This window comes from Adelges cooleyi, unplaced genomic scaffold, assembly GCF_023614345.1.
Source record: "Adelges cooleyi isolate 19-005CV unplaced genomic scaffold, UGA_ACOO_1.1 ACOO_flye_CR_arks_rails_tigmint_CR_PRNA_651, whole genome shotgun sequence".
NCBI lineage: Eukaryota > Metazoa > Arthropoda > Insecta > Hemiptera > Adelgidae > Adelges > Adelges cooleyi.
Window position 1 is genome coordinate 588,749 of NW_026096352.1, and position 24,572 is coordinate 613,320.

The following is a 24,572-nucleotide window of genomic DNA, read 5'->3' on the forward strand; positions in this document are numbered from 1 at the left end:
TGTGTGTAAAATCCAAGTTTAGAAATAAATAATAATAATCTTATGTATTGATTCTTTTATTCTAATGCCTACCTGATTAATTTTAAACAACGTAAGACATTTTACAATGTCTTCGCATAGTGTAATTAATTCTATAAGAGTAGAAGTTTGTGAACCGATTGAACAGGTATTCTATCACAATAGCTGATTATCGACAACTCCGCCAAACACAAACTGTGGATGCCAACAAACTTGAGTGTATTAAAATAATGTATACTAAAATGCATAATATACATTATAAAATGTGTGTATAATATTATATTTCTACACAACTTAAATTCTATCCCATTGTAAAAAATAAGCCATAGTAATGTGACAGTATAAAATTATGATGAAAATTTTAAAATAATATTATTACTCGTCAAAATAGATATAAAGTATACCACATATTAAACAGGTTGGATACATACAAATTATCCCTTTAGTTAAAGTGAAAACATTTAAGTACTCGTATATTATTTTACAAGAAGACCAAAAGAATAGTTTTAATAACATTTAAAATAAAAAATAAAAACTCCATCAAAATGTCTATTAACTTAGTATGTAAAAATTGATTTTCAATTATAATTTTTAATATTTTATGTGATAAAAAGCAAAAAAAAGATGTATGAGAAGTCCTTAGAATTGAGCTAGGGATCTGAAAATTAAAATATTTTTTAATTGAATAGGTTATTTTCAATTAAAAGGATTACCCGTAGGAAAAAGAAAAAAAAAGAAAAAACCGTATAATATAGTTTACAGTATTTTTAGTTATAATTTTTTGAATTTGAATTCTATAAAGGTAATTTAAATTTTTTATTAAAAATTATCTAGTTAGAAAACTAATTAATTTTTTTTCAATTTTAAAAAATATTCTTAAAGCTTAAATGTCACATTTGAAAAATATTCTTTTTTTGATATTATATAATGACATTTTTCTTTAGCAAGTTATCAAATTTTCAGTTTTATTAGTTTAAACTATTTTTAATTAAAAATATCAAGAGAGTAATTTTGAAGTATCATTATTTTAACTTTAAGAATCTATTGTTAAGTTGTAACTTGTAAGTTGAAGTTTTTAAACGAAACGTTAAAATTTTTCATGTCAAACAATACCAAAAAAACATAATTCACGAGGAAGTTTTAATCGATTTAATTGGTCAATAAAATAAACTTCTAATATATACATACATTTTTTCTTCTACAGTAAGATAATTCAAGTGCCAAAATGTTGATTAAAAAATTTTTTTTTTCGAGAAATAATTCATAGCTGTCACTCCGAAAGGAAGATCTAAACCATGATCTATTACGGTAAGTGTCACTATAACAATGATGGGAGTAACGATTTACATGGATTAGTTTAATGCTATGATTAGCTCAATAGGCAACCTATCATAATTGCATATTTAGGAAAACATTTTTATTTGGTAGATACTCGTAAACCGGACTTTGTAGTAGGAAGCAAAAGTTCATTAAAAAGTTAAAACCTTATTTCAAAAGGTTACAAAACATTTTTATTAAGCCTTTTTATTCGTGTTGTAAAGCTTACAGGAATCAAGAAATTATTGTGTCATCGGTAATAGTTAAGTTAAAATTGTATACAACAAAATCCCGTACACGTTCCCTAAAAAAAATTTAATTAGGTACTAAGCACAACGTAAAAATAAAAAAAATGTCAATTATACAAAGGAAGTAATAATAATAAAATAAAATAAAAAAGTGAATTCACGCTGTGATTATCGTTTTTTAAAAATATTATTTAATACAGTCCTTAAATGTATCTTTTTATTATAATCTCAAGATGTCCTAATTGACTAAAAATTATAACTAAAATAATTTAGCATGTATGGTACAGAACTTGTCCCATTTGTTAAGTTTTGTTATTTTTAAATATTTATAATATTACTGGATTGTTTAGTTTGTGACACATTCATTTCCAATTTTTTATCCAATAATTGCAGAGCCATCTATCAGTTCTATATTTAGGGAAAATAATAGATTGATATAATAATCGGTTAGGTTAGGTCAATGCATTTATCGCAATTTGTGTTTTTTTTTTTTAAGTCAACTATCGATCAACTACCAAAAGAATAGGGGTTTTTATTGGTGCCAAAAAACACATTCTATTTACCATATCCACGATAACTTCTTCAATTCTAGATCGCCTCACATTTTCCATTTTCATTTTTTTTAATGAAGTACGAGCTGCCAACTTTGTGAGCATTTATGGGGATGGGGTGGGGATAGGTTTGGTCCACTTGCTGATCAGTCAACATATCCTTAAATCCTACCATGGACATAAAATGTCTCTCGTGGTTGCGGACTCGTATGCAATATTATGTAATTCGTTTCAGTAGGTTTTTATTTTAAAAAATTATTACATTTTTCTAGATAGATTAAAAAAAAATAAATAAATAAATAAAAGGTGTTTCACACCACATTCAGTTACATAAAAATAAAATAAAAGCATAATATACTAAATAGTTAATACTTAAAGCTAATCAAACGACCAAAAAAAATGATCATTCACTAATCACCAATTATATTTTTTAATATAAAACACATGCAATTTAAATTGTATTTTAATAAATTGTTTTAAAAATATGCATCAGCCGGGAATCGAACCCGGGCCGCCCGCGTGGCAGGCGAGCATTCTACCACTGAACCACTGATGCTCGTGCAGATTTGGCTGAATTTCATCACATTTTGGTGGCTAGTTGGACAATAATTACAACAAACTTTAATGTATAATGATTTATGTATGTATGACGCGAAGTAAATAAAACCGAAAAAGATACGTTTTGTGTCTTAAACTTGGCATAATTTTTGATATTTTAAAACTAGCTTGTATTTATTTTGAATTTAAATTTGAACATTATCTGTAATGCCTACTCTAGAAAAATACTGATCGGTCAGGAATTTGATTTTTAACATTGGACGTTCTAAACAGATTAACTAGTAATGTATGTTTAATCCTAAGCTCTGTAAATTATACGAAGTATAATAAAAAAAAAAAGTAACTGTAAATAACTTTTTTTAATGTTTTATAGTTTTTCTTTGCCCATGTTCAGAGTTGGCATTTTTAAGATAATTTTTTATTTAAATAATTTTTTTATTCCAATAACTTATTCGAATATCCGTCAAATAATATTGTTATTCGAATAAAATATCATCTTGGATTTGGTCGAATAAAACAATTATTCGAAGAAATCATCTTAGATTTGGTAGATTATTCGAATAAGTTATTTAAATAAAAAATTCCTAACTCTGCCTATGTTGCCGTATATAAGTTCAACGAGCATAAAAGAACATCATTTTTTGAATGTATATTTTTTGTTTAATTCTTAACTGGAATTCGCTTACGTGCAAAAGAAAAACACCTTTAATACTAAAGACAAACTATACCGTTAAATAAGACAGTTGAATTCTTTGCTTACTTTGAACTTTACTGACTTAAAATAATGTACAAAGGTCGACTTTAAAGATGATGTTTTTGATTTGAATATATTTCTTATTTAGTGCATTGGTGTAGTATGACTATTTTTGTAACAGGTAACTGTTTGAACAAGCATACAAACCATCACATCAAATTATGTTTTCTTCTTATTTCAATAAAAAACACAACTTAAAACGCGTTTTCAGTGCTATAAATTAAATATACAATTATTTAAATGAGACAAAAGTAGTAACAATAATAAAACCATAAAAGGTGTATAAACCACAATATATTATAATAATGTTTAGTCGAAAGTCGCTATCGCTGCGTCTTAAAAATGTTAAAAAATACAGTATTTATTATTATATTATATATTCTAAAGTTACAGCTTCTGATGGAAACTTAAAAAATAAAGTCGTTAGCATTTTTGATCTAATAGTGTTTCCCAATGTGACAACGGTTATGCGGCGTTGGATGGTTGTTTGATTTATTTGTTTATGATGAATGAATTGAATATAAATGAATAATATCGGTACGTTTTTTAAGAAAATGTATATAGCTATACCAGGTGTAATGTAAAATTCTATCGAGCTTCAAATGAGACCTTAAGGATGCTATGGGTACAATAAATGGTATTCATTTTTTTTTAAATTAAAAAACTCATTTTGGGTTAGAATTTTATTCTCAATTTAGATGTGTCATTGGAATTATTTTATATTAAATGATGTGTCGCATGCCATACGTTGGTTTTAGTCACATGTCGGCCACTCAGTGGCCGCCCGGTGGCCACCCTGTGGACGTATGTGTGGCCAGATACCAAAAAACATGTTGCTTATTAATTCAACACGATTTTTTCTCCCGATTTCAAATCTGGAATTATTTTTTCGTAAGATATTTTTTTAATTTTAGAGTTTTATTTTAAATAAAAAGAATAATTAAAAAAAATTAATAACATTTATTGTACCCATAGTATCCTTAAGATCTCATTTGAAGCTCTGTAGAACTTTACATTACACCCTATATATAGTTCATAATTTCATAATTTTTTGTTTTCCAAAATATCCAATTATTAGATACACAAATTTCTTAATAATCTTAATTAAATACATCAACAATTTGTTTTACTATAATATTTACTACCCCACAAATTAACATCTATTAAAAGATGATATTTAAAAAATAAACATAATCGAGCACTGATTGTACAGTTTGCAATTTTACAACGCCAATAACTGTTCAGTGTCACAAAATTTCAGTTTATACAGAGTGATTATTTTATTGTGAACCACTCATCCCATCCTAACTTTAAAACTCTTTAACTTTAAAAATAGTTATCCGAAGTTGGTTATCGACCAGTCAACATGTTTAGTAGGTGCATTATTCTCAATTAAAAAAGTTCTTAAAATATATACCTACGTTACTATTTAAGTTTCAAAAGTTGCTATCAAAACAAAAGACACTTATTAATATTGACTATTTTAATTTTTTTTATATGGTGTGATTTTAGACATTGGGCATTAATAAAACATAAAAATAAATATTAATTTCAAATAATTTGTATTGAAATTAATTTTTTATTTAATAAATGATTAATATTTTAATATATGAAAAAAAGTTTCAAACAAAAAATGTTTATGACATAATTTTCTATTAAAAAAATCTTCTACACTTTTTTATTTAAACCAATAGTTTTACGAAAAAATTAATATGAACGTCGGCATATTTAAAAAAAAAATTGTTTACTTCTTTTTACATTAATAATTTTATTTATCGTAAATAATATTACACAAAACGTGAGCTACATATCACGTATTATTTTTTAATGTTGTCTATTAGTTTGAAATCATTAGTACACCTTCCGATAACAAACCAGTCTTTTAGACAAATAATTGTAGTTTATATTATTTGTATTGTATAGATATTTCTGTACATTTTTAGCTGATTAACGATGTGTAAAAGCCTTAATACTTATAATATCGTGCCATAATCATTGTACTACTACCTAAAGTATTACACTGTCTCTTGTACTCGTAATGTAACCACTAGAACGTGATTATTAGGTTATTTTTTTTTTTTAATATGTCGGTAATAAAATGTTTTGTATGCAACTCAACTGAAAGCGATTTCGTTGAAGTCAAAGAAAAAGCCTTAGCGAGATTATTGAAAGCTAGCTAAATACGTAACGATAGTAAATTTGATACAATACATTTTTCTGTTGTTATGGTACATATTGAATTTGGAAAATCGTACACGCGTAAAACTAGCATTGAAAGTGACCTATAAAATGATAGTACTTCAGGTTCTAATATGATATTGCCTCATAGTCCCACGAAAAATAAAGTACGATCATACCAGTAACTCAAGTTAATAAGCAAGTGCCTTTTTTGTTTTGATATAATACCAGACAATTTTTCGGATATTCAAACAAAAAAAACCTATAAATAAAAAGACAGATAGTGTGTAAGGTTGCTATCATATAGTAATAACGCCAATATATAGCAGATATAATTTTAAGAAATAATATATAATTATTCTTAAGTTATATTGTATATATGCAGAATCTCAATAAAAAAATAAAAAATTAATCGTCATTGTTTTAAATAATAATTCATTGTCATATTCAGTGGAAAAAATATAAATGTATAAAACTAACAATGCTATTGTATGCTTATCGAGTTCACTGTAAACGAGTAATGTAGTACCTAACACAAAGCTGTATTTTGTACAGCTATATTTTTAAAAAATATCCAAATTGATTGCATGTAAAATATGTAAGTATATTGTATAATAAACAAAACTATTGTTTATTATGAAAAAAAGACGTAAAAAATAATTTTTTTTAAATATGCCGAAATTCATATTGACTTTTTCGTAAAACTATTAGTTTAAATAAAAAAGTGTAAGATAGCTTTTTATTGGAAAATTATGTCATAAACATTTTTTGTTTGAAACTTTTTTTAAGATTTATAATATTTTTTAAGTTATTGACAAAAGCTCAAAATTTTGAACTTTCCGGAGCTTATAAAAAAAAGCTCCAGTCCGATCGATGGGGACTTTTAGTATATTAAAGTATATATATCAATAAAACTTGAAAAAAAAAATTTTGGTTAGAAATTTTTTCCGCTATTTTTCCTTTATTGACTGGCCCAGATAGCTTGACTTACACTACAGTTAAACAGCACTTAGCATGCAAAATACTTTTTCGAAACTAGATATGAATTCTGATTATTAGATAAAGGTACCATGAATTACGCTATTTTGGTAACACTTTTTTCGGTTATGTGCCAGAGCTAAGACATGAAAATGTCAAAAATCAGGTAAACAATATAATACTATAGCAGAGGTGGCCGCGACGAGGCTCGCGAACCGCATGCAGCTCTTGAAACCAAGCTTAGAGTAAAATTAATCAATTTTCATTTCTTCATTTTACAAACATCTCTTAACAATGTGGCTCGATTCGAATTAGCTTTATAAATTCTCGGCTCCCAAAATTAAGGTTAGTAACCACCCCTGTGCTATAACAGTATGTAAAGTAAAAATATAATTTTTTTTATCACTACAAAATTAATCGCACGGGTATGCAGTGCTTCAGTGTCGACGGTATTAATAATATTTAATCGATATTTCCCGCTCGCTATAGTATCGCCGCAAATAATTTCCTAAGTAAATAGGTTGTTGGCTGTTTGGAAACCATTACACTGGCCCTCGAGAATCACATTTCTATTTTCACATTTTCTATTTAGTTCGCCAGTTCAAAATAGTTTTTTTTTTTGGTTTGATCAAGTAAGTGTCTATTAAAAATGCAATCACGGTATAATAACGAACAGGAAATCCAATATTGTAATCGTATTTGTTTTCCTTATGTGTGGGTTTACCTGTATTAGCTGAATTACCCAATTAAGTTTGTAAAAATATAATTTATTTTATCACTAGAAAATGATACCGATAAGCCGACTTATGCCCCCCTCCTCACTCTTAAGAAATATACTTAAATGCATATATACATATATAACAGTAATAGGTAACATTCACATACATTTTTTTTTTCAAGTTTGCATTTTTTAATAGCCGGTTGGCAATTTAAAATTTTTTTTTAGTTTTACTTAAATACTTTTTTATAATGTCAACTCTATAAGTTCAACAACGGCTTATGAAAAGCATTTTTTTCTTAAATGAAATGAGAGTCAGAGTTGGACATAATTCGATTAAAATAGCTCTGGATTGTTATGAAAAATAAGTTAGATATAATATGTTCAAAATGTTTTAAATGAATATATAATAATAAAACGGTAAAATTATTCATGGCCGGATGTTGACATATTTAGGTTACCCTTAGACCAATTGCAGCAATACGGATAAAAATAAAATAAATTTTAACGAAAACGAAAATTATAGTTTTTTTATTATAATTTATTTAGTTGACTTTTTTTTTCATAAAAATAAGTTGGTATTAACTACGTTTTTTTTAAAAACATTTTATATTAATTAATTATACAAATTTTGGGTTTAAAATATTGTATCTTTACTACAAGCATACAACTTCCTTAGTGTTTAACTTTTATTCCGAATATTAGTTACAACTGAGTATAGGGACTAAGTGCGGATTGTCGACGGTGTCCAGTTTGATATAATTTTTTAAAATGTATTTCTTTAATTTCCGAATATTATTATGTACATAATTTTTTAATGATTTGGCATTTTTCACTTCTTTGTAAGTACACATTGAGTTTTTTTTTACCATAAGTATTTATTTAAAAAATTAAATCTGATCAGTCAAAATTTAAAAAAAAACGTGCACTTTGTAATAGCAATCTTATTATTTTTTGAATATTATAATGTTATTATTTTTTTAATCTTGTGTTTTCCAAAATAATCAACATTTATTCCCGTAATGAAAATACGTATTCATTTTCAAAAAAAATTTAGCTTTAGTCAAATCTATGCGACTAGCACAATATTCTATACAATTATTTTAAAAAAATGTATTTTCTCTAATAAATATTGTCGTTAGTAACGGAAGGCGGGATACGATGACGATTATTAAACTAATTTTGTTTTTATAACACCAAATAGAAATAAAACATTTCTTAACAGAAAAAATATATATGGTACGGGAAGGGGTAAGACTAATGCTTCCTGTGCTTACTTCTAAGTCCGCCTATGGTTATATTTATTGCAAGTGGGTATAATTTGAACTTTTATTTTTACAACAGTAATTAAAATGATATAATTTATAATATTATTTCTACGTGCGTTTTTTTATATATTTAACATTAATTATTATATACAAATATTTAGTCAATGTCTTATAAATAATATTTTTCTTGCATGAAATATAAGATATTAATAGCAATAATAATATAGGTACTTTAATACTACTGTTACATTACTCCTTCCCTCTTTGGTTTTTTGATAACTCGAGAAATACTTGTGCACAAACGACGGGACTTGGTGCACATTTCTGCACAAACGAATGGCATAAAAAAAAGTTCAAAATTCGAAAGTGGGAGGGCCAGGGAAATGGACCCCAAATTAAGTATAAATATGGAACGACCAATGTGGAGAAAGTATTTTCAAAACAATTGCTGGACATTGGCAATGGAAAAATCTCCGTTGACATTTTGACTGGCTGCATTACATTGCCCATCGATTTTTGTCAGTCCACCGAATCAAAGAGCGACCTCATTAGAAAGGTGTTCCCAAACATTGCTCAAAATTACAAAAATCATGTCGTCCACTATCTAACCGAATTTTTAAACTGGCTAGAATTTCCCGGATTGTTGCCTCGCAATATCAAATTTAAAATCGGATGAATAATCATAACGTTGCAAAATATCAACCAACCACGCCTTTGTATTGGCACCCGGCTAGTTCCCAGATCAGTTTCTTCACCGCAAACTGATGAACAACGTCATTGAAGTAATAATTCTTATAGAAAAGTACAAAGGAGAAGACGTTTTGATACCACGTATCCCAATGATTCCGACCGGCATGTCATTCGACATTAAACGTTTGCAGTTTCCGGTGGCAATCGGTTGCATAATGATATTAACGCAGAATATTGTTGTTTAGATTTAACAAGAATATAATGTATTTGTGTGCTTTGGCGTATGGTAACGATTCATATGTTTTAGGGCCGCTAAATTAAAATTTACAACACATTTTTACATTAGCCCACTATTTTAGCAGTTAAAATGACCTAGAGGGAAGAATATTTTTTATTTGAAAAAAAATCATGTTACACAACGATTTATATGCTTTTGAGGTGGTTAAAATAAAATATTGTATCATTAATTATATTTTAGAAAACAATAACATTTTTTATTGGATTAATTACTACAAATGTTGTTTAATAATACATAGTAGTAGTAAGTGTATATTGCTTAGATTTGTTTTAATTTTTATATTATGCACATACTATTTATTTAAATAGGTAATTGTAAATGAATTCACTATTTATATCACTCCGTTTTGTGTCGAATGGCTGGGAATCACGTTTTTGTGTGAGAATCCGAAGACTTGTGGATGGAATACGTCAATAGGTTGGATAATATTGATCGTTTGCCTACCTCCTCTCTTATATTGGGACAAAAATACAAGCGAGAAGGGGAGGTAAGGGAAATCGGTACCGGGTCACGTTTCCATGGCAACTATACGCCATCTACCGTGCGCCGGAGCATCCGCTCTGCTCATCCGTAATCGCTCTTTGCCCCGGTCAACGCTTGTACAACGGAAACAACAACAATATTGTACTGCTCTAATAGTAGTGACCACGGTTATGGTGGACCGGGGTTATGGTTAGCTAACCGCGGTACTGACTATTTATGCCTAAAAACGGCTGATGTCGAATGCCAGGTCTAGTAACGCCCTACGCGGAAAAGCACAGTCGTATTTTTCCAACATGTGTTTTACACACAAAATAAAACGTTTCGGCTGATCAACGTACACCGGTGGCCGCCGTATTAAAAAAAAACAGCTACGCTTTTCCGTGTATGGAGTTACTAGACCTGGTTATAATATCGTGGTAGATATACTGGAGTAGAACATAGCAAACGGATTCCTCTATCTTTAAAGACTTTCGTGGAATACAGAAACACCGAATACATCCCATTTTCAACTGCCCGCACTGGACCTTAACGGGAATTTCCAAGGGAAGATTGCAATACGTACCATAAGGGGCAGAGGTTATTTCAGAGTGAATGGTACACAGCGTGGCCTCTAGCGGTAAAAGTAGGAACCTCCAACAATAATCGTATTGTATTGTCATTGTAATTTAAAGGCTATTTGAAAAAGTTGATTTTTTTGACGCTCACATACCGTTTCCTTCGATAATTATAATCCCCCTACATTAAGTGCCTAGCAATAATAACTGGCGACTATTTCAATATTTTAAATTAAATACATCAAACGCTAATACCAATAGTGCATTATGTTAAACCCTCAAATTATACTCATTAGCACCCCCAATATTTGCCCCTATGGAACTGAGTAAGCTCTCATTTATGTCTAGACTCCCACCGATTGTTAAAAGGGGAACTTGGATAGTAATTATCCTTCAAAATATTTTTAACCAGTAAATGTATAATTTTCATACATTCTCTCCAAAAGCCCCATTATTTAATACAAATTTTTTTTAATCCAATAGTTTTTTATTAAAACATTTTTGTTAAAAAAAAATTCACTTAAAAAAATTATTTTTTGAAGTATAACTAAAAGTGTATTAATTATGAGGTGGTTATAAATGATACTGATATTTATAAGATATGTATGTTTTGATTTTTTAATCCGTAGTATTTTTATCTTGTATTTCTTTGGTGTTAGGTAGGTTTAACCTGGTTCTCCAGTTACCTCAGTGGTTATTTAAAGTTATTTTCTATATCTTCATAGAAAAGAAGGTTTTTTTAAAATGATAAATTACACATGTTTTTCATTAAACATGTATATAACAATTAAATATTATGTTTACCTGTGATCCTATACAATGTAACTAATGACAATCTCTTCGGAGAGTTAAATATGTTTACTATATATTATACATTAGATAGTGTTTAATTTTTAAAATAATGAACTCTTTTTCACTGAAGTGACTGGTGTGTGATTATGCGATAATCCATTTTTTTTATAGTAGTTAGTGACTATGTATAGCAGTATTTTTTATAGTAGGTAATATATACCGATACTGACAACTTCTTGTATCAGTTTTGCCTAACCAGAACGCCATCTTAGTGCGTTATTATAAATATTAAAAATTGTAAGCCGTAATGTGTAATCCCATACAAAAAAAAAAGACCTATCTATCAGTGTCAAAGTTATTTTATTTTATATAATGTTAGATAATTACTTGTTTAAGTTGTCAGTTTGAATTCAGTCAAATAACCTGTCGGGACATACAATCGCTGTACAAAAAAAAATCTAATAAAATTACAAAAAAAATAATTCTAAAACATTCGTACTAAAAACTAGGAAACGAAAAAAAAAGGATTGAACTTGGTTTTACTTGATCAGATTACAATAGTTTTGGTTAGTTTTAATTAGTGTATTTTTAAGTATTTATGTTGAACAACCACTCGATTAAGCTAATTCATATAATGATATTATTATTGATTAAATATTAAACCATAAGCATTATCATTAGTCGACATCACATAATTTATTAGTGGTTAATTAATACATTACACGTACTTATTATATAGAAATGATACTTACTTGAAGATAATTTTTGAAATGTAAACCGCAATTAGCTGACGATAATATAGGTATACGACTTCCAAAGACGCAGTAAAGTAGCATTGTTAAATTCCAGGGAGAATCAGGCCCTGTCAACCGAAAGTAAGCGTTACTCTATGGATTTTAATAATTCGACTAAATTTGTTCGACTAGGTCTAGTTTCTCGTATCAATAAAACTTAACAAGTAATTTATGTTAAAAAAAACTCCTAGAACATAATATGCCACTGAATAACAAACTTAGCAAATGTTTAGCGGCAAACATGAAGCCACGTTGCTTTGAAGAATCACGTAATAGTAGTTCGACAGCGCACAATGAATCCCACAACCCAATCGGTGGAAACTCATTCAAGTATTATATATTTTTTTTATTTATGTTTTTATGGCTCTATATCTTAGATGTATGAATCGTTTTTAGTGTTAACAACACGTTCAACAGTTCTATAGTGAAACACGAAGTCGATATATTGAATAACTGGAGATTGGGATTGAATGGCTGGAGTCTGTAATAGAAATTGAAGAAAATTGGCCTTTGAATACTCAGACACTACCAATTAAAGCTGAAAAAAATCAATATAGTTGAGGAATATTTTATACTCATATTAATTAGGTGAATCATTTTTGAAAATTTATACCAACACAATGGGGTTTGGGTATAGTTCACAAGAACTATTATACTAGTCATTATTACCTACTAACTAAAATTTACTGTATCTATTTTGATCAATAATTAGATGAAATCCTTTCACTTCACTTTCCCCTAATATCTCATAATGACATCGGATTCTTTCTGTGATTTTCTAAATAACACACAGGCGAAAAACCCTTTGTATGCGCTGTATGTAAAAAAACCTATAAACATAAATGTTCTCTAATATCGCATCAAGCAAAGTTACATAAATAATACCTACCTTATAATGATAATTTTTTCACTTTTAATATTTAATTACTATTTTTTTTTTTGTGCTATACTTAACATTAATTGGTTTAATTATAATTATTCAAGTTATTGTCATCGTTCAACTTATACTATTTATATTTTTTTACTGATAAAATAAACATTTTTACACTCGTTTGATGGTTCACCTTCATTTTTTAATTATATTTATAATATAATATAATTTTTTAGGTTTGTGACTAGTATAGCTGTTGTTTAAATTGTGAAATTATTTGCTAAACATATGATAATAAATCTTGGTATTTACAAATTTGCAGTTCTATAACTGTAATTAATATTGGTCGAATGGAAAATTACAAGACTTTAACGATATGTTGTCTAGTTGAATCTCATAAAAGATGTCAAACAAAACTAAATATTTTGTTGTTTTGATACAAATTAGGTGTTCGATAACTAATATTTAGATAAAAAAAAATTGTAATTTATAATATTTATTTTTAATAATTTTATGTCATAACCTATTAAATAATCATAATTTTTTTTTTATTGCAAACAAATTTAAAAGTAAATTTTAAAGAATAATTCTAAACGCCTTAAACGTTTCAAAGCCTTTTTTTAAATATAAAATTATACTAAATAACTTCTGTGATTTTCAACACATAAGATCTTTTAATTAATGTTAAAATCGAGTACCCCACTCATTTATTTTGGATATTTCGTAACTGGCTTTATTTTTAAGCCACCTCCAGATTTAAATAAAACAATTCTGCACGTTTTAATCATTTTCTAAAATGTATTTCAAAACATGTTATTTTTCTTGAGTTCAGAACTGGCCAGAAAAATTCCAAATTTGTATTGTGTATGTTGCTTAAAACTTTATAAGTGATTTAAAACATTTTTGCCTTGGAAACTAATTTTAGTATGTCGACTTTATACAGTTGTTCAAGAATGAACTTTGAAGGTTTGATTACATTTAAGTACTTGAATCCAAAATGTCATAATGTAAAGCCACATTCGTTGTGACGTCTGTCTGAGATTTTTTTCAGGCAGATTTGATTTGGTAAGATAAGAGCGCATACATACCGACTGGAAGCCTTTCAAATGTACAGTTTGCTATAAGACTTTTAGCAGAAACAAAATCCTCAAGATACATGAACTTGTGCATTATCGACTAATATGGTTACAGGCCACAATTATTTATAAAAACAGAATTAATTTCATTATTAAAACTTGAGTGGGGTTTATACTATTTACATAAATTGCTGTTACTCCCACTTGAGTAGTTTTACTGGTAAAATTAGAATTTCATCAAGAGATATTATTACCAAGATCAATTATTCCTCGTGTGACAAATTGTATGATTAAAAAGTTAATTAAGCTATGAAAAGTATAAAATAAGATCTTATAATTATGTAAATTAATATACTGCGTTGGGAAGACTGTGTAAAGGGGACGTGGAAAGGATTTAATCAGATATACAATGGATGGTAGCAACAGAAGAGAGGGATGGATGGATTTGTTTGACGGTATGGTCTTAATGACAGAAACCCCCCCCCCCAAAAAAAAAAAAATTAATATACTAGATCTAAAAATGTATTGTCAAAAAGGATTGAAGAAATCAAAAAACCTACAGAAAACATTTTTATCTTATCTTACCGTCACCGGCGGTGGAGGTAAAATAACAAACAAGAGTGGACACTCTGAAAATTCAACACGGAGGGTATACTTATCACTAAAAAAACTTGGCCGCCATCTTCTCATTTATTAATCAATATAATGTTATATTATCTATACATTAGTTGGATGTAGATATAATTTTGGGATAAACAAGAAGATGGCGGCTTCCATCCGAAAATCATTGTTTACACTAAGTTTCCCCTCTGATTTAAACTGCTCGGTGGTTTATATCAGAACGATAACGTTCGATGCAATTCAGCCGTTTGAGATAACAACGAAATGAAATATTTCCAATGTAAACACTATACTAATTAATATATAATATACTAATGACTCATCTATTAACACTATAGACGCGCAAATTGCAATATTATTGAATCTCAGCATTAATGTTAGTTTCTATACTCTCTTTACAACTAGAGTTTACTTAGTGCACAACAATTTAATCGTATAGGCCATGGTCGTAGTGAACAGTTCGTCCAGCAAAGTATCCGATTCAGTGGCCAGTTCTTCCCGGAGTATGGTACCCTTGTCGATTAGCGACCGTGGTGTTCAAAGAGACTGTGCACCGATGGACATTACCGGATGCACTGATCAGGCATCGGCCAATGCCGGTTCAAGTAATAACGAGGAAGATTTGGAGGAAGACGACGAATACCGCCTCTATATCGATGCTGTCGTACAACAGTTTTGTCCACAACTCTCTGCCGCCGTGCAGAAATTGGCCGCCCATAAAATAGGTAGGTGTGAGGAAGTATAAAAGCAGATTTTAAGGAGAACAAATTGTAAAACATGTTTTTATTTTTTTCCGTTTAGGGACATTGAATAAGAATGTGTTGCTATCGCAGTTTCAGTTTTCATCGCCTCAATATAAAAATCATTTCGGTACAGGCATTGACGAGTCTGATAGCAAACAAAAGAATCGTAGTTGCCTCGACCGGTTTGTTATGTCCATACCGTGTTATTCCGGAGAACAACAAATTAAGTGTTATCCTTCCTCTTCAAAGCAATCACCATCAATCGATTCGACATGTCATAATTATTGTTATTATACTGAATGGTTAATCGTCACACAATGCTCACGTCCGCACAGAGCACCAGATGTAATTTATTTGAAACTAAATTGTCGACCGCTAAAATCGAAACATAGTTCGCCACATCAGAATGTAACTAATTCTACGTCTGTAGTTAAAAAAGGAAGAGCGGAACATGAAATTGGTAATCAATATAACTCAATATCTACGAATCGTTCATTTCAACAGTACATCACTGAAATGATGTACTCCGAAGAAGACGGATGCAACGCCTTTCCATCTCTATTAGAATGGAATCCTAAGGATAATGACGATTGTTTGATAAGATTGGCAGATGACTTGTACACATGCTTTTGGCAGTATCAGGTACCTAAATTATTGTTTACACGCTAAAAAATGATCATTTATTATAACGTTTTTTAATTATGAAAATGTAATACCTGATAAATGTTGGTTTCTTCATATCAATACTTAATATTTTTTTTTAAAAATCTGTTACTATTAACAATATCACTTTTAGTCATGTACATTGGTAATTTACAGTGACAATTGAGTTAATAATAAAGTCCAAAGCTACCTAAATTTTTGTTTATTTTTAAAGTTAATATTTGTTTTTTGTAAAACATCAGATAAGATTTGTATTGCTACAATTTCAGGACGTAAATAATAACTAATAATTTTTATTTAAATGCACCTTATTTGTCGCGGGTTCTATTTTACAGATATTTTTTTATTACTTACTAATAATTATAATTATTTTTTATTTCACAGCTTTTTAAGTTATGTAATCCTACAATGGGAATTCCGCAACATCAATTGAAATTTAATCAAGTTCAGCAAAACCACATTATCAACTGTCGGAATGCGTTTGCTCAATATAAGCGATTGACACAACCAGAAAAAAATTCCGACCCTTGTTATAGTAAGAATAACGACGAAAACTGCGATTCTGAATTTGGTGATGTTCAGGTAGAACTTTTGATTCCCGAACAGAATGATTTTGAAACAAATGATTACCATCAACAAACGAGTGCTCAAATGGTTTTATTACACGCCGTTGTAAGTTGTAAACAGACATCCACTGTCGAGCAGAGCGGAGTTACATTAATAGAGAAAACTCCAGAGGCTGCACAAGCAATAGGTGAGTATTATTATATAGATTATTTTCAACTAGATAAATTTTACATGTTAATATTTTTTGTAGAACCACAAAAGAAAAAACAAAGAGTGTTGTTGGCTTCGGTTAGTACTTGTTTTCCTCCTTCAGCTACAACGCTTTCACGCAATAAGAAACCAATGACCAGTGGCATGAATAGATATATGGTCAAGGTTTTAAGTAGAAAATTACTGCAGAACCCTTCGATCCTTTCTGAAATGATGTTGGACCTGGACTGTTTAGACACTAGCATGATTGATTTTGGTAAGCATGTGATGAGCAAATCTTAAAACAAACAAAGTCATTATAAGAAATATTTATTTTTGTTAAATAATTTTTTAATTGCATTTATTATTTATTAATGTATTTAAAATTCTTCTTTCATTTCAACTTATTATTTCAAGCTTAAGCAAACTGCATTATATTTAAAATAATTAGGCAGTCAAACAAAATAAATAACTAATTTAAAGATATATTCCTAATTATTAAATAATATATTTTTCGATATAATAATATAAATTATAATATTATAATAAACGGTGACATACTTGGAAAACAGATTGAAAATACCTTTTGAGAACTTGAAATGATTGTAATTTTTACTTATGGCTTCATTTATGTAAAAAATTGTTTAAATAAGCCCAATTCTATATAAAAAAAAAACATATTTAAAGCAAAACTCTATCAGTATATTTAATATTGGTCCTTTAAATTATATTTCAGCGTCTTATGTGGCAAGAGTAAAGAGTGTAGTCCTTCAAGCTTATCAAGCATGTAAAGAAAGCAAAAATAAAGAAATCCATTCAAGTCCGAGTACGGATAACATTAAAAGATCGATAATTTCCATTAAGTTTTTCGACGCATTACTTAAAGAAATGAATGAGAAGTGCGATAGTTCCAACAAAAAGGAATTATTGGATTACTACTTTTCTAGTGATTATGAGCAAACGACAAAATGTCAAAAATCGTCGTCGTACTATTATGATTTGATACGGTTTTTGATGTCTTCCATAGATAAATCGTACGAAAAAGACATTTCTTTATTGAAATACGTATTAACTATAAAAGTTGAGTACATCGACAAAGAAGTAGCACCTAAGGAAACGCCGTTGTTATTAGATTTCGATACTCCTGACGATGAACAGAATGGTTTAATTAATAAACAAAATGTTATGGTGACTGCTTCGGTGTGCTCTGTGTATGAACAATATGAAGATAGCGAATCAGACAGCCTACAGTGTGGTACGCCTTTATCAAACTTTGACTTAATATCTGAAGATGATGACTTCAGTTTGGACGAACTAAACGCTAGGATAGATGATGCAGCCAACATTATAAGAATTAACGCAGACAGGTTTTTGAACTCCGCCGATGTCCGACGTTCTACTACGTACAGAGTTGTTGACTCGTTTTTTCCATCATCTTAAGATTTAACTTATTATATTATGTATAACACGTTAAATTGTTGGGATCGTTATATTTATATAATTATTATGTTTAAGCATACTATAAAGAAGGTTTTAAAATAATACACTGTCATTTGTGAGTTTCGATATTCCTCGTTTAATCCATTTTTATTATGTATTTTTTCATTGTACACTATATTTTATAATATACACTAGTCACATGATGATTATTAAAATAGTAATTGACATCAAAGACTTTATCTTAACCGATAACAAGGTGAAACACTAACATCATTTTTTATAAAATCATGTTTTAAAATTGTAGTAGCAGATTTTATAATTGTACAATTGAAATACAAATAATTGAAACTATTAAAATAAATTCTGTAAACTGTAAGTTGTACAATATTTATAGTAAAAAAATATATACACCATACGTTTAGGTGTTTGGCTAACATCACATTGGTGGTTAGTGAAATTTTAAACAAATAATAAATAACTTTGAAACACATTATTTCATGACAAATAATAAACACATTTTTTATTTAACTAAAATCACTTTCTTTATCTTAAACAATTAAAAATATAATTTTTTCTTAAAAATGTATTTAAAATAATATTTTAATTTGAAAAATTAATTTTGATGAGTTATAAATATTAAAATATTCCAACACATAATAATTTGATAGAAATCTAATAATTTGCTTTAAATAATTAATAACGTATTAAAACAATGACTTTGTAAATAACAGTTTGATCGGGTTATAACAAATAATCATTAATAAAAGGTAATATTTTAATTAGCGCTTAGTGATTTTGCTATCTTGATAACAAAAAAAATAAAATCCTATCTGAGACATGTAGGGGTAACAAAATTGATTTAAAACTAACTATCCCTTTTTGCCTAGTTTTAATAAAACAATATTTTTTTCTTTTAGCTCAATTAACAACCTTACTTTAGATCAATCTTTTGGAAGCCCTTTGATTTCATTAATAAAAATACATAAAACTATGATATGTAGAAAATATATGGACTATCAAGTAGAGTAGGACGGTTGGTAAAACTATAATATTAAGTTTGCCTCGTAAGTGATACTTTTTAACTAACCACTACTTTAACCACAAAGTATAAAATGGGCTAAATCCTCCCCTTGACTACCTTTATTTACTACAATAATGGTTTGATTTAAGCCGAAGGAACATAAAGTAATAATGTGTCAATTTAAGATACATAAATTTAATAGTAAATCCTTCCAAGTTTAAAATAATAATAATAATAATAAAAAATAATCATTTAACATATTAAAAATTATATAATCCATAAAAATCTAATTAATAATTTTATTGTCACAAGCATTAAAACATTTTATTTATAAAGAGCTAACCTGGTAAACACTTCTTGTAAAATTTCGTTTTAAACACAGTTGAATAGAATTTTAACAACAATTAAATTCAACGTTAGGTCATTGGTTATTTTTTTCTGTAGAATCTCTTAATATTTGTTTAAGAATGCGACAAACTGTACGTAATCCCTGTAGAAATCCAGTATCCGGACTACAGGAATTGGGGACGTTTGTCTTTTGAGACAAGCCAAAACGTTTGTCAGAATGTTTTTCGTCATTATAACACGTACACTCAACGTTTTCGTTTTGTCCAGAAAGAAATGAAGCGTTAGCAAAGTCAATTATACGAACATCGTACGGAGTATTGATGGAAGATGAAATATCGTCGTCACTGTCAGAATCTTCGGACGACGAAGAGCCGTAGCTGGAATAGTTATCTTCATCGGAATCAGAATCGTCAGACCACATGTAACTGTTTTGTGTGTAACTAGGAGCCGGAGAACAGTAACACGATGACGACGAACACATGCGGCGATTTTTTTCTAGTAAACTATTATTGTCGTAATAACTATTTGTGGCACACGCTGCGGTACAAGTTTTGTCATTACTACTTTCTACGCTTCCACTGTGTCCACTGCTAAATAATAATAATTAAAGTATATTAAACTGAGCCAACATTAACATACAATTGATTAAAACACTAACTCGGGTGAACCATCCAAGTCGGAGCAATAGTTTTGTTTATGAGCACGTGTCTGTTTATTAATATGAAATTTTGGCGTATCGATGCAATTACTTTGCACTTGAGAATGATTTTTTTTACGCTGTTGAAATTCATTGATGGAATCCGAATACAATGGCGCTCCTTCGTAAACGATTAAAAGAGAACTAGTAGAAAATCAACATATAATAAGTTACACATAACTGAACAGTAAGACTAATGAAATTTGATTTACTAACCATGAATAAAAACGCAAAGCTTGTGAGGTAGTCTGATTGGAATTGATAGCAGTGTTTTCTATAATAGCGGTACGTAGATTACGAAGTCGTCGTAAAACACCTTTAACGACATCCAGTCTATAAGAATCAAACGATTCTGGAAATTCATTTTCTTCCAATTCGGTTTCTTTGTTTCCGTGGGCAACTGACTTTTTGCAAAAAAACAACCTAAGGGCTCGTTCGAATCCCTTAACGTCCAATTGTCGTCCCCAATATTTATCACGTTTCATTAACGAGTACGAGTTATAATTACTAGAAACAGTATCACTAGACTCTTGGTATATCTGTAACAGTAACAAAAGATTTAAATGCACATTATTGTCTAAACTTGACCCACACATACATTGTTTGTCCCACTTGCAATCTAGAATTGAAAAAATTTATAAGTAAATCGGTACAGCGTTAATTTTTTTAAATTGTTGTACTCAAATTTTTTTTTCGCACCTGCATTCCACACAAACGAACGCCCAAAGCAGCCGAGGTAGTCATACGACATTTAAGCGTTTGTCTTAAACGTTTCTGCATAGTTGCGCATTCACTATATTGACGTATACCCATTTTCAAGTCCAAAACACAAGGTAATTTATACCTACGTTTGCTAGTCAAGTTTTCCAAAAGCAAAAATACTGTAAATAAAAAATAACCAAAATGAAAATAGAATTTTTTTAATAATACATTTATTAACTATAACACGCACAATTTTGTAAAGCCATATAGACAACAATAGAGTCTCGATAGAGATTTTACAGTTTATGTTGCTAATAGTCTTGTTAAATCACTTAAAAACTATACAATAATAATTATGATTTCTTTAAAATTATAATTATTATTAAGTATACATTTATAAGCTGACAATAATGGTGTAATATATTATTATTATGGTACAGTACAACAAAAATGTTAGTTTCGATTTAAAGTCTTGTTTTTGAAATGATCTTCTATTAAAATTATTTATTATATACTAACATTGCTTATTCGGCGATGTAGAAGAGTCAGGAAAATTAAAAACATCTTCAGAATTGAGTTCTTCGGGTCCAGTACTTTTATCTTCTGAACAAAAGCGACAGTACAGCATTTCTGCCGTTAATGTATGGTCATTATTACTAATAGCCGATGACTGAGTGTCCATACTGTCTTTATGTAAAACCATTACGCCCTCAAACTGTGGTACGAACTCAGACAAGGTATGGATTTTACGAGACTTTGTGTTATCATACATGTTTGTTGCAGACATTCTTCTAATGGACTCATTTATTCTGGTCTGTTCTTTTAACTTGAGGTAAAATCTTAATTCGGCTGTGTTCAAAGGTTTACAAACTATCATTTGCCAAACATCTAGGTCAAAATCTGGCAAAACTGGTTCGCAACTATTATTTTTTTTACTGGATAGCACCATCAATTGAGTGTGCCCACCTACCTAAAAATGACGACATAAATATTTGAATGACATAAAGTGACATAAAGTGAATGACATATAGCTTATATATTTGTCAAAAAACCGTATACACAAATTATAACTTTCTCACCTGATTTCCAAGTGGCTTCAAGTAAAATAGTCCTCCAAGTTCATCGTGATTTTTCATAGTTGAGCAACACGAGTTGGAAAGTCTAATCGCTTTCGATATTATCGGAATGAGATTATCCTTTACTATTTCTTTTTTATTGCCGCACGTTTTTTCATAAGGTATCGTTTTTTCTGTAATTAACGTTTCATTGACATAATTATCATCTAACGAAGCAGATAACAACAGATCAGCAGTAACCAGTTGTGAAGCGTCGACTAGCACCGATGGTAAACTTTTTGGAGGAGTGCTAGCCGAAAACAGTACAGGCTTAGTGTTTAACAGGAATAACGACGGGTCGACAGCTCCAATTTCATCACCAGTGACTTCGTTGTCATTCCAATAGTAACTACGACCATTTAAATGATGGTGATGATGATGATGATGTTTGTGGTGGCGACGATGATGATGTCCTCTGTCCACCACATTGTTGCCCATGTACACCATATTTACTTGATGTTTTAATGTTGAATTGACGGTTTAAACAATTTACAAAAAAAATGGTCACAGCGAGCCAAAAATGTAATGTCACAACAATAAAAATTGCTTTCATACCCTAATAGTGGCTCGCGGTACACTCCACTGCTGTCAAGTGTTAACTAAAGCCGTTTAAAAATAATGTAATAAGATTCGAGGACACACGGTGGTAAGTCTTACAAATTTTATCACAATAGTTATTAAAAGACACAACAGAACGACTAGGTAGGTGTGGCTGGTAACAATAAAAAAAAAAACAAAAACACAATAACGTCGGAAATAACACGAATCGGTTATATTTAAGTTAAATTGCTCATAAACGAATGCAATTATTTACAAAAAAATATATATATATAGGTATAAATAATATGGCTTCGGAGAACCGCTATATTAGCTACCAGTATTAACAATATGAAAACAATATTATAACAATACGAATAACAAAACTATTATTATTAATATTAATTATACAATTATAATACATAAACATTAAGCAACCGATACGTCAATATGAGAGGATTGAATTTAATAAATATCGTGTTGTCGTACACTCGACTGGCAGAACAGTTCTTTTGTCGTCATGTATGTACGTCGTAAACGTATCACTCGACGTTCGCATTTTGCCTTATTATTTATTGCCGTTATCTCTGGTGTATCATCACAATAATATTCTACGGCATGGCTGCTGCTAAATATAAAATATTATTACATACATTATACCTATGTGTATCTATTACTAATATATACACGTATAATTTTGTGGGATTTCGCGCGTCATCGAGTGTGATTCGCACAGCCAGCTGGGGTAGGAAGTGAAGAAGGATAAAAAAAAAATGTATTATTAACCAAATGGAAAAATTGTTATTCACGACCGTCGACTGTGCGCGCACAAAGGTATGTCGGCAACTGGCGTTACCGATTCTGACAACATGGCCGCTGCCGTTTTCCCGTAACGAATACACGGCCGCCCGCCGACGCTGGTGGCCATTTTGCGGCGTTCGGCCCAGACGTCGGCATACCTGTGGTATTTTTTTTTGTCCAGCGCCGAGATCCCGGAAGTCAGCTGTTTTCCCGTCACTATCGCTGCTTATCATTCGCCGTTGCCGATACGCGGTTGCTGCTGCTGCTGATAACGGACCGTGCGAACCAACGAAAACAAACAACACTGTGTATCGTTATCACTATCCGTATTGGCGTTCATTGGCATTCACATTCGATATTTCACCCACTGGCCACTGTTGACCGTACACATTAGACAGTTAGTTAATTGAATCAATTAGAACGCCGTCAGCTCCCCTCGAACCGTGCGATCGCCATTTCACTCGGTGCACCGTAATATTAGCCTGCCGCTACGCTGAGCTATGACTATCTAAACCGGTACACCGCGATACACAGTGGTCCTTTGTTACCCGTCGTCAACCGTTTTTGTCGAAATTTCCAAAATTATTTTCAAAACGATCGTCGGTTTGTGGAAAGATATGGTAGACAATGATGCCGCTGCGGTAGCGAGCGCAAGTGTTCAAAGCACCGGCGATGCGTCGAGAACACCGTCGTCGGTAAACGCCGTACAACAGAACGGTGCTAATCCGAGCAACTGGTGTTCGAGTACCAGTTTCCAGATGCAGGAGTTGCAACAGCAGGTCGGGTCTAGGGTTATTCGTGGCCCCGACTGGAAATGGGGTAAACAGGTAATTCAAACTTTTTAAGGATAAACATTTTTTTCCCGTGTTTAATAACTCGCTAGTTTTATGTTTACAAAGAAATTCAATTTTTTTTTTTATGTTATTGATCTTAAGAAAAATATCAAGTTAGAAGGGAAAAATCTCGGTATAACAAAAATGAA

At 30.0% G+C, this 24,572-nt stretch overlaps 3 protein-coding genes and 1 non-coding gene across 6 annotated transcripts in view; 2 read left to right on the forward strand and 2 right to left on the reverse strand.

Moving 5' to 3' along the window:
- Positions 1-2,619: 2,619 nt before the first annotated feature.
- Trnag-gcc (transfer RNA glycine (anticodon GCC)) lies at positions 2,620-2,690 on the reverse strand. Its single transcript has one exon. It is a non-coding gene; the product is annotated as a tRNA-Gly (tRNA).
- A 12,335-nt stretch (positions 2,691-15,025) lies between these two features.
- LOC126844926 (uncharacterized) lies at positions 15,026-18,628 on the forward strand. The gene is made up of 5 exons (XM_050583423.1): positions 15,026-15,492; positions 15,569-16,152; positions 16,558-16,927; positions 16,991-17,206; positions 17,666-18,628. Exons 1-5 carry the CDS (start codon positions 15,210-15,212, stop codon positions 18,367-18,369), a joined length of 2,157 nt encoding a protein of 718 aa, XP_050439380.1. The 5' UTR covers positions 15,026-15,209; the 3' UTR covers positions 18,370-18,628.
- On the reverse strand, positions 18,589-23,556 carry LOC126844925 (uncharacterized). 3 transcript variants are annotated; one of them, XM_050583421.1, is made up of 7 exons: positions 22,217-23,556; positions 21,657-22,107; positions 21,135-21,316; positions 21,034-21,054; positions 20,652-20,974; positions 20,397-20,579; positions 18,589-20,325 (listed from the first exon to the last, which is right to left on the reverse strand). In XM_050583421.1, exons 1-7 carry the CDS (start codon positions 22,697-22,699, stop codon positions 19,812-19,814), a joined length of 2,157 nt encoding a protein of 718 aa, XP_050439378.1. In that variant the 5' UTR covers positions 22,700-23,556; the 3' UTR covers positions 18,589-19,811. The 3 variants fall into 3 exon arrangements, with proteins under 3 accessions (XP_050439378.1, XP_050439376.1, XP_050439379.1); XM_050583419.1 differs by having other exon boundaries at positions 18,591-20,328; positions 22,217-23,553; XM_050583422.1 differs by lacking the exon at positions 21,034-21,054 and having other exon boundaries at positions 18,594-20,328; positions 22,217-23,551.
- Positions 23,557-23,908: 352 nt separating this feature from the next.
- LOC126844924 (E3 ubiquitin-protein ligase mib1) overlaps positions 23,909-24,572 on the forward strand; it is a 66,004-nt gene continuing 65,340 nt past the window's right edge. The window contains exon 1 of the mRNA XM_050583418.1: positions 23,909-24,417. Within this exon, the coding sequence (XP_050439375.1) occupies positions 24,208-24,417 (210 nt within the window). The 5' untranslated portion in view covers positions 23,909-24,207. The remainder of the gene's footprint in view (positions 24,418-24,572) is intronic.

Excerpts from the sequence above, each read along its gene's own strand:
- LOC126844926 (XM_050583423.1), top strand. The coding sequence starts at position 15,210 with ATGGTCGTAGTGAACAGTTCGTCCAGCAAAGTATCCGATTCAGTGGCC. Across the intron at positions 15,493-15,568 it reads ATTGGCCGCCCATAAAATAG|GGACATTGAATAAGAATGTG; the intron begins GTAGGTGTGAGG and ends TTTTCCGTTTAG. Across the intron at positions 16,153-16,557 it reads CATGCTTTTGGCAGTATCAG|CTTTTTAAGTTATGTAATCC; the intron begins GTACCTAAATTA and ends TTTATTTCACAG.
- LOC126844925 (XM_050583419.1), bottom strand. The coding sequence starts at position 22,699 with ATGGTGTACATGGGCAACAATGTGGTGGACAGAGGACATCATCATCGT. Across the intron at positions 21,317-21,656 it reads TACATCGCCGAATAAGCAAT|TATTTTTGCTTTTGGAAAAC; the intron begins GTTAGTATATAA and ends TTTTATTTACAG. Across the intron at positions 20,975-21,033 it reads TTGCAAGTGGGACAAACAAT|ATATACCAAGAGTCTAGTGA; the intron begins GTATGTGTGGGT and ends TTACTGTTACAG.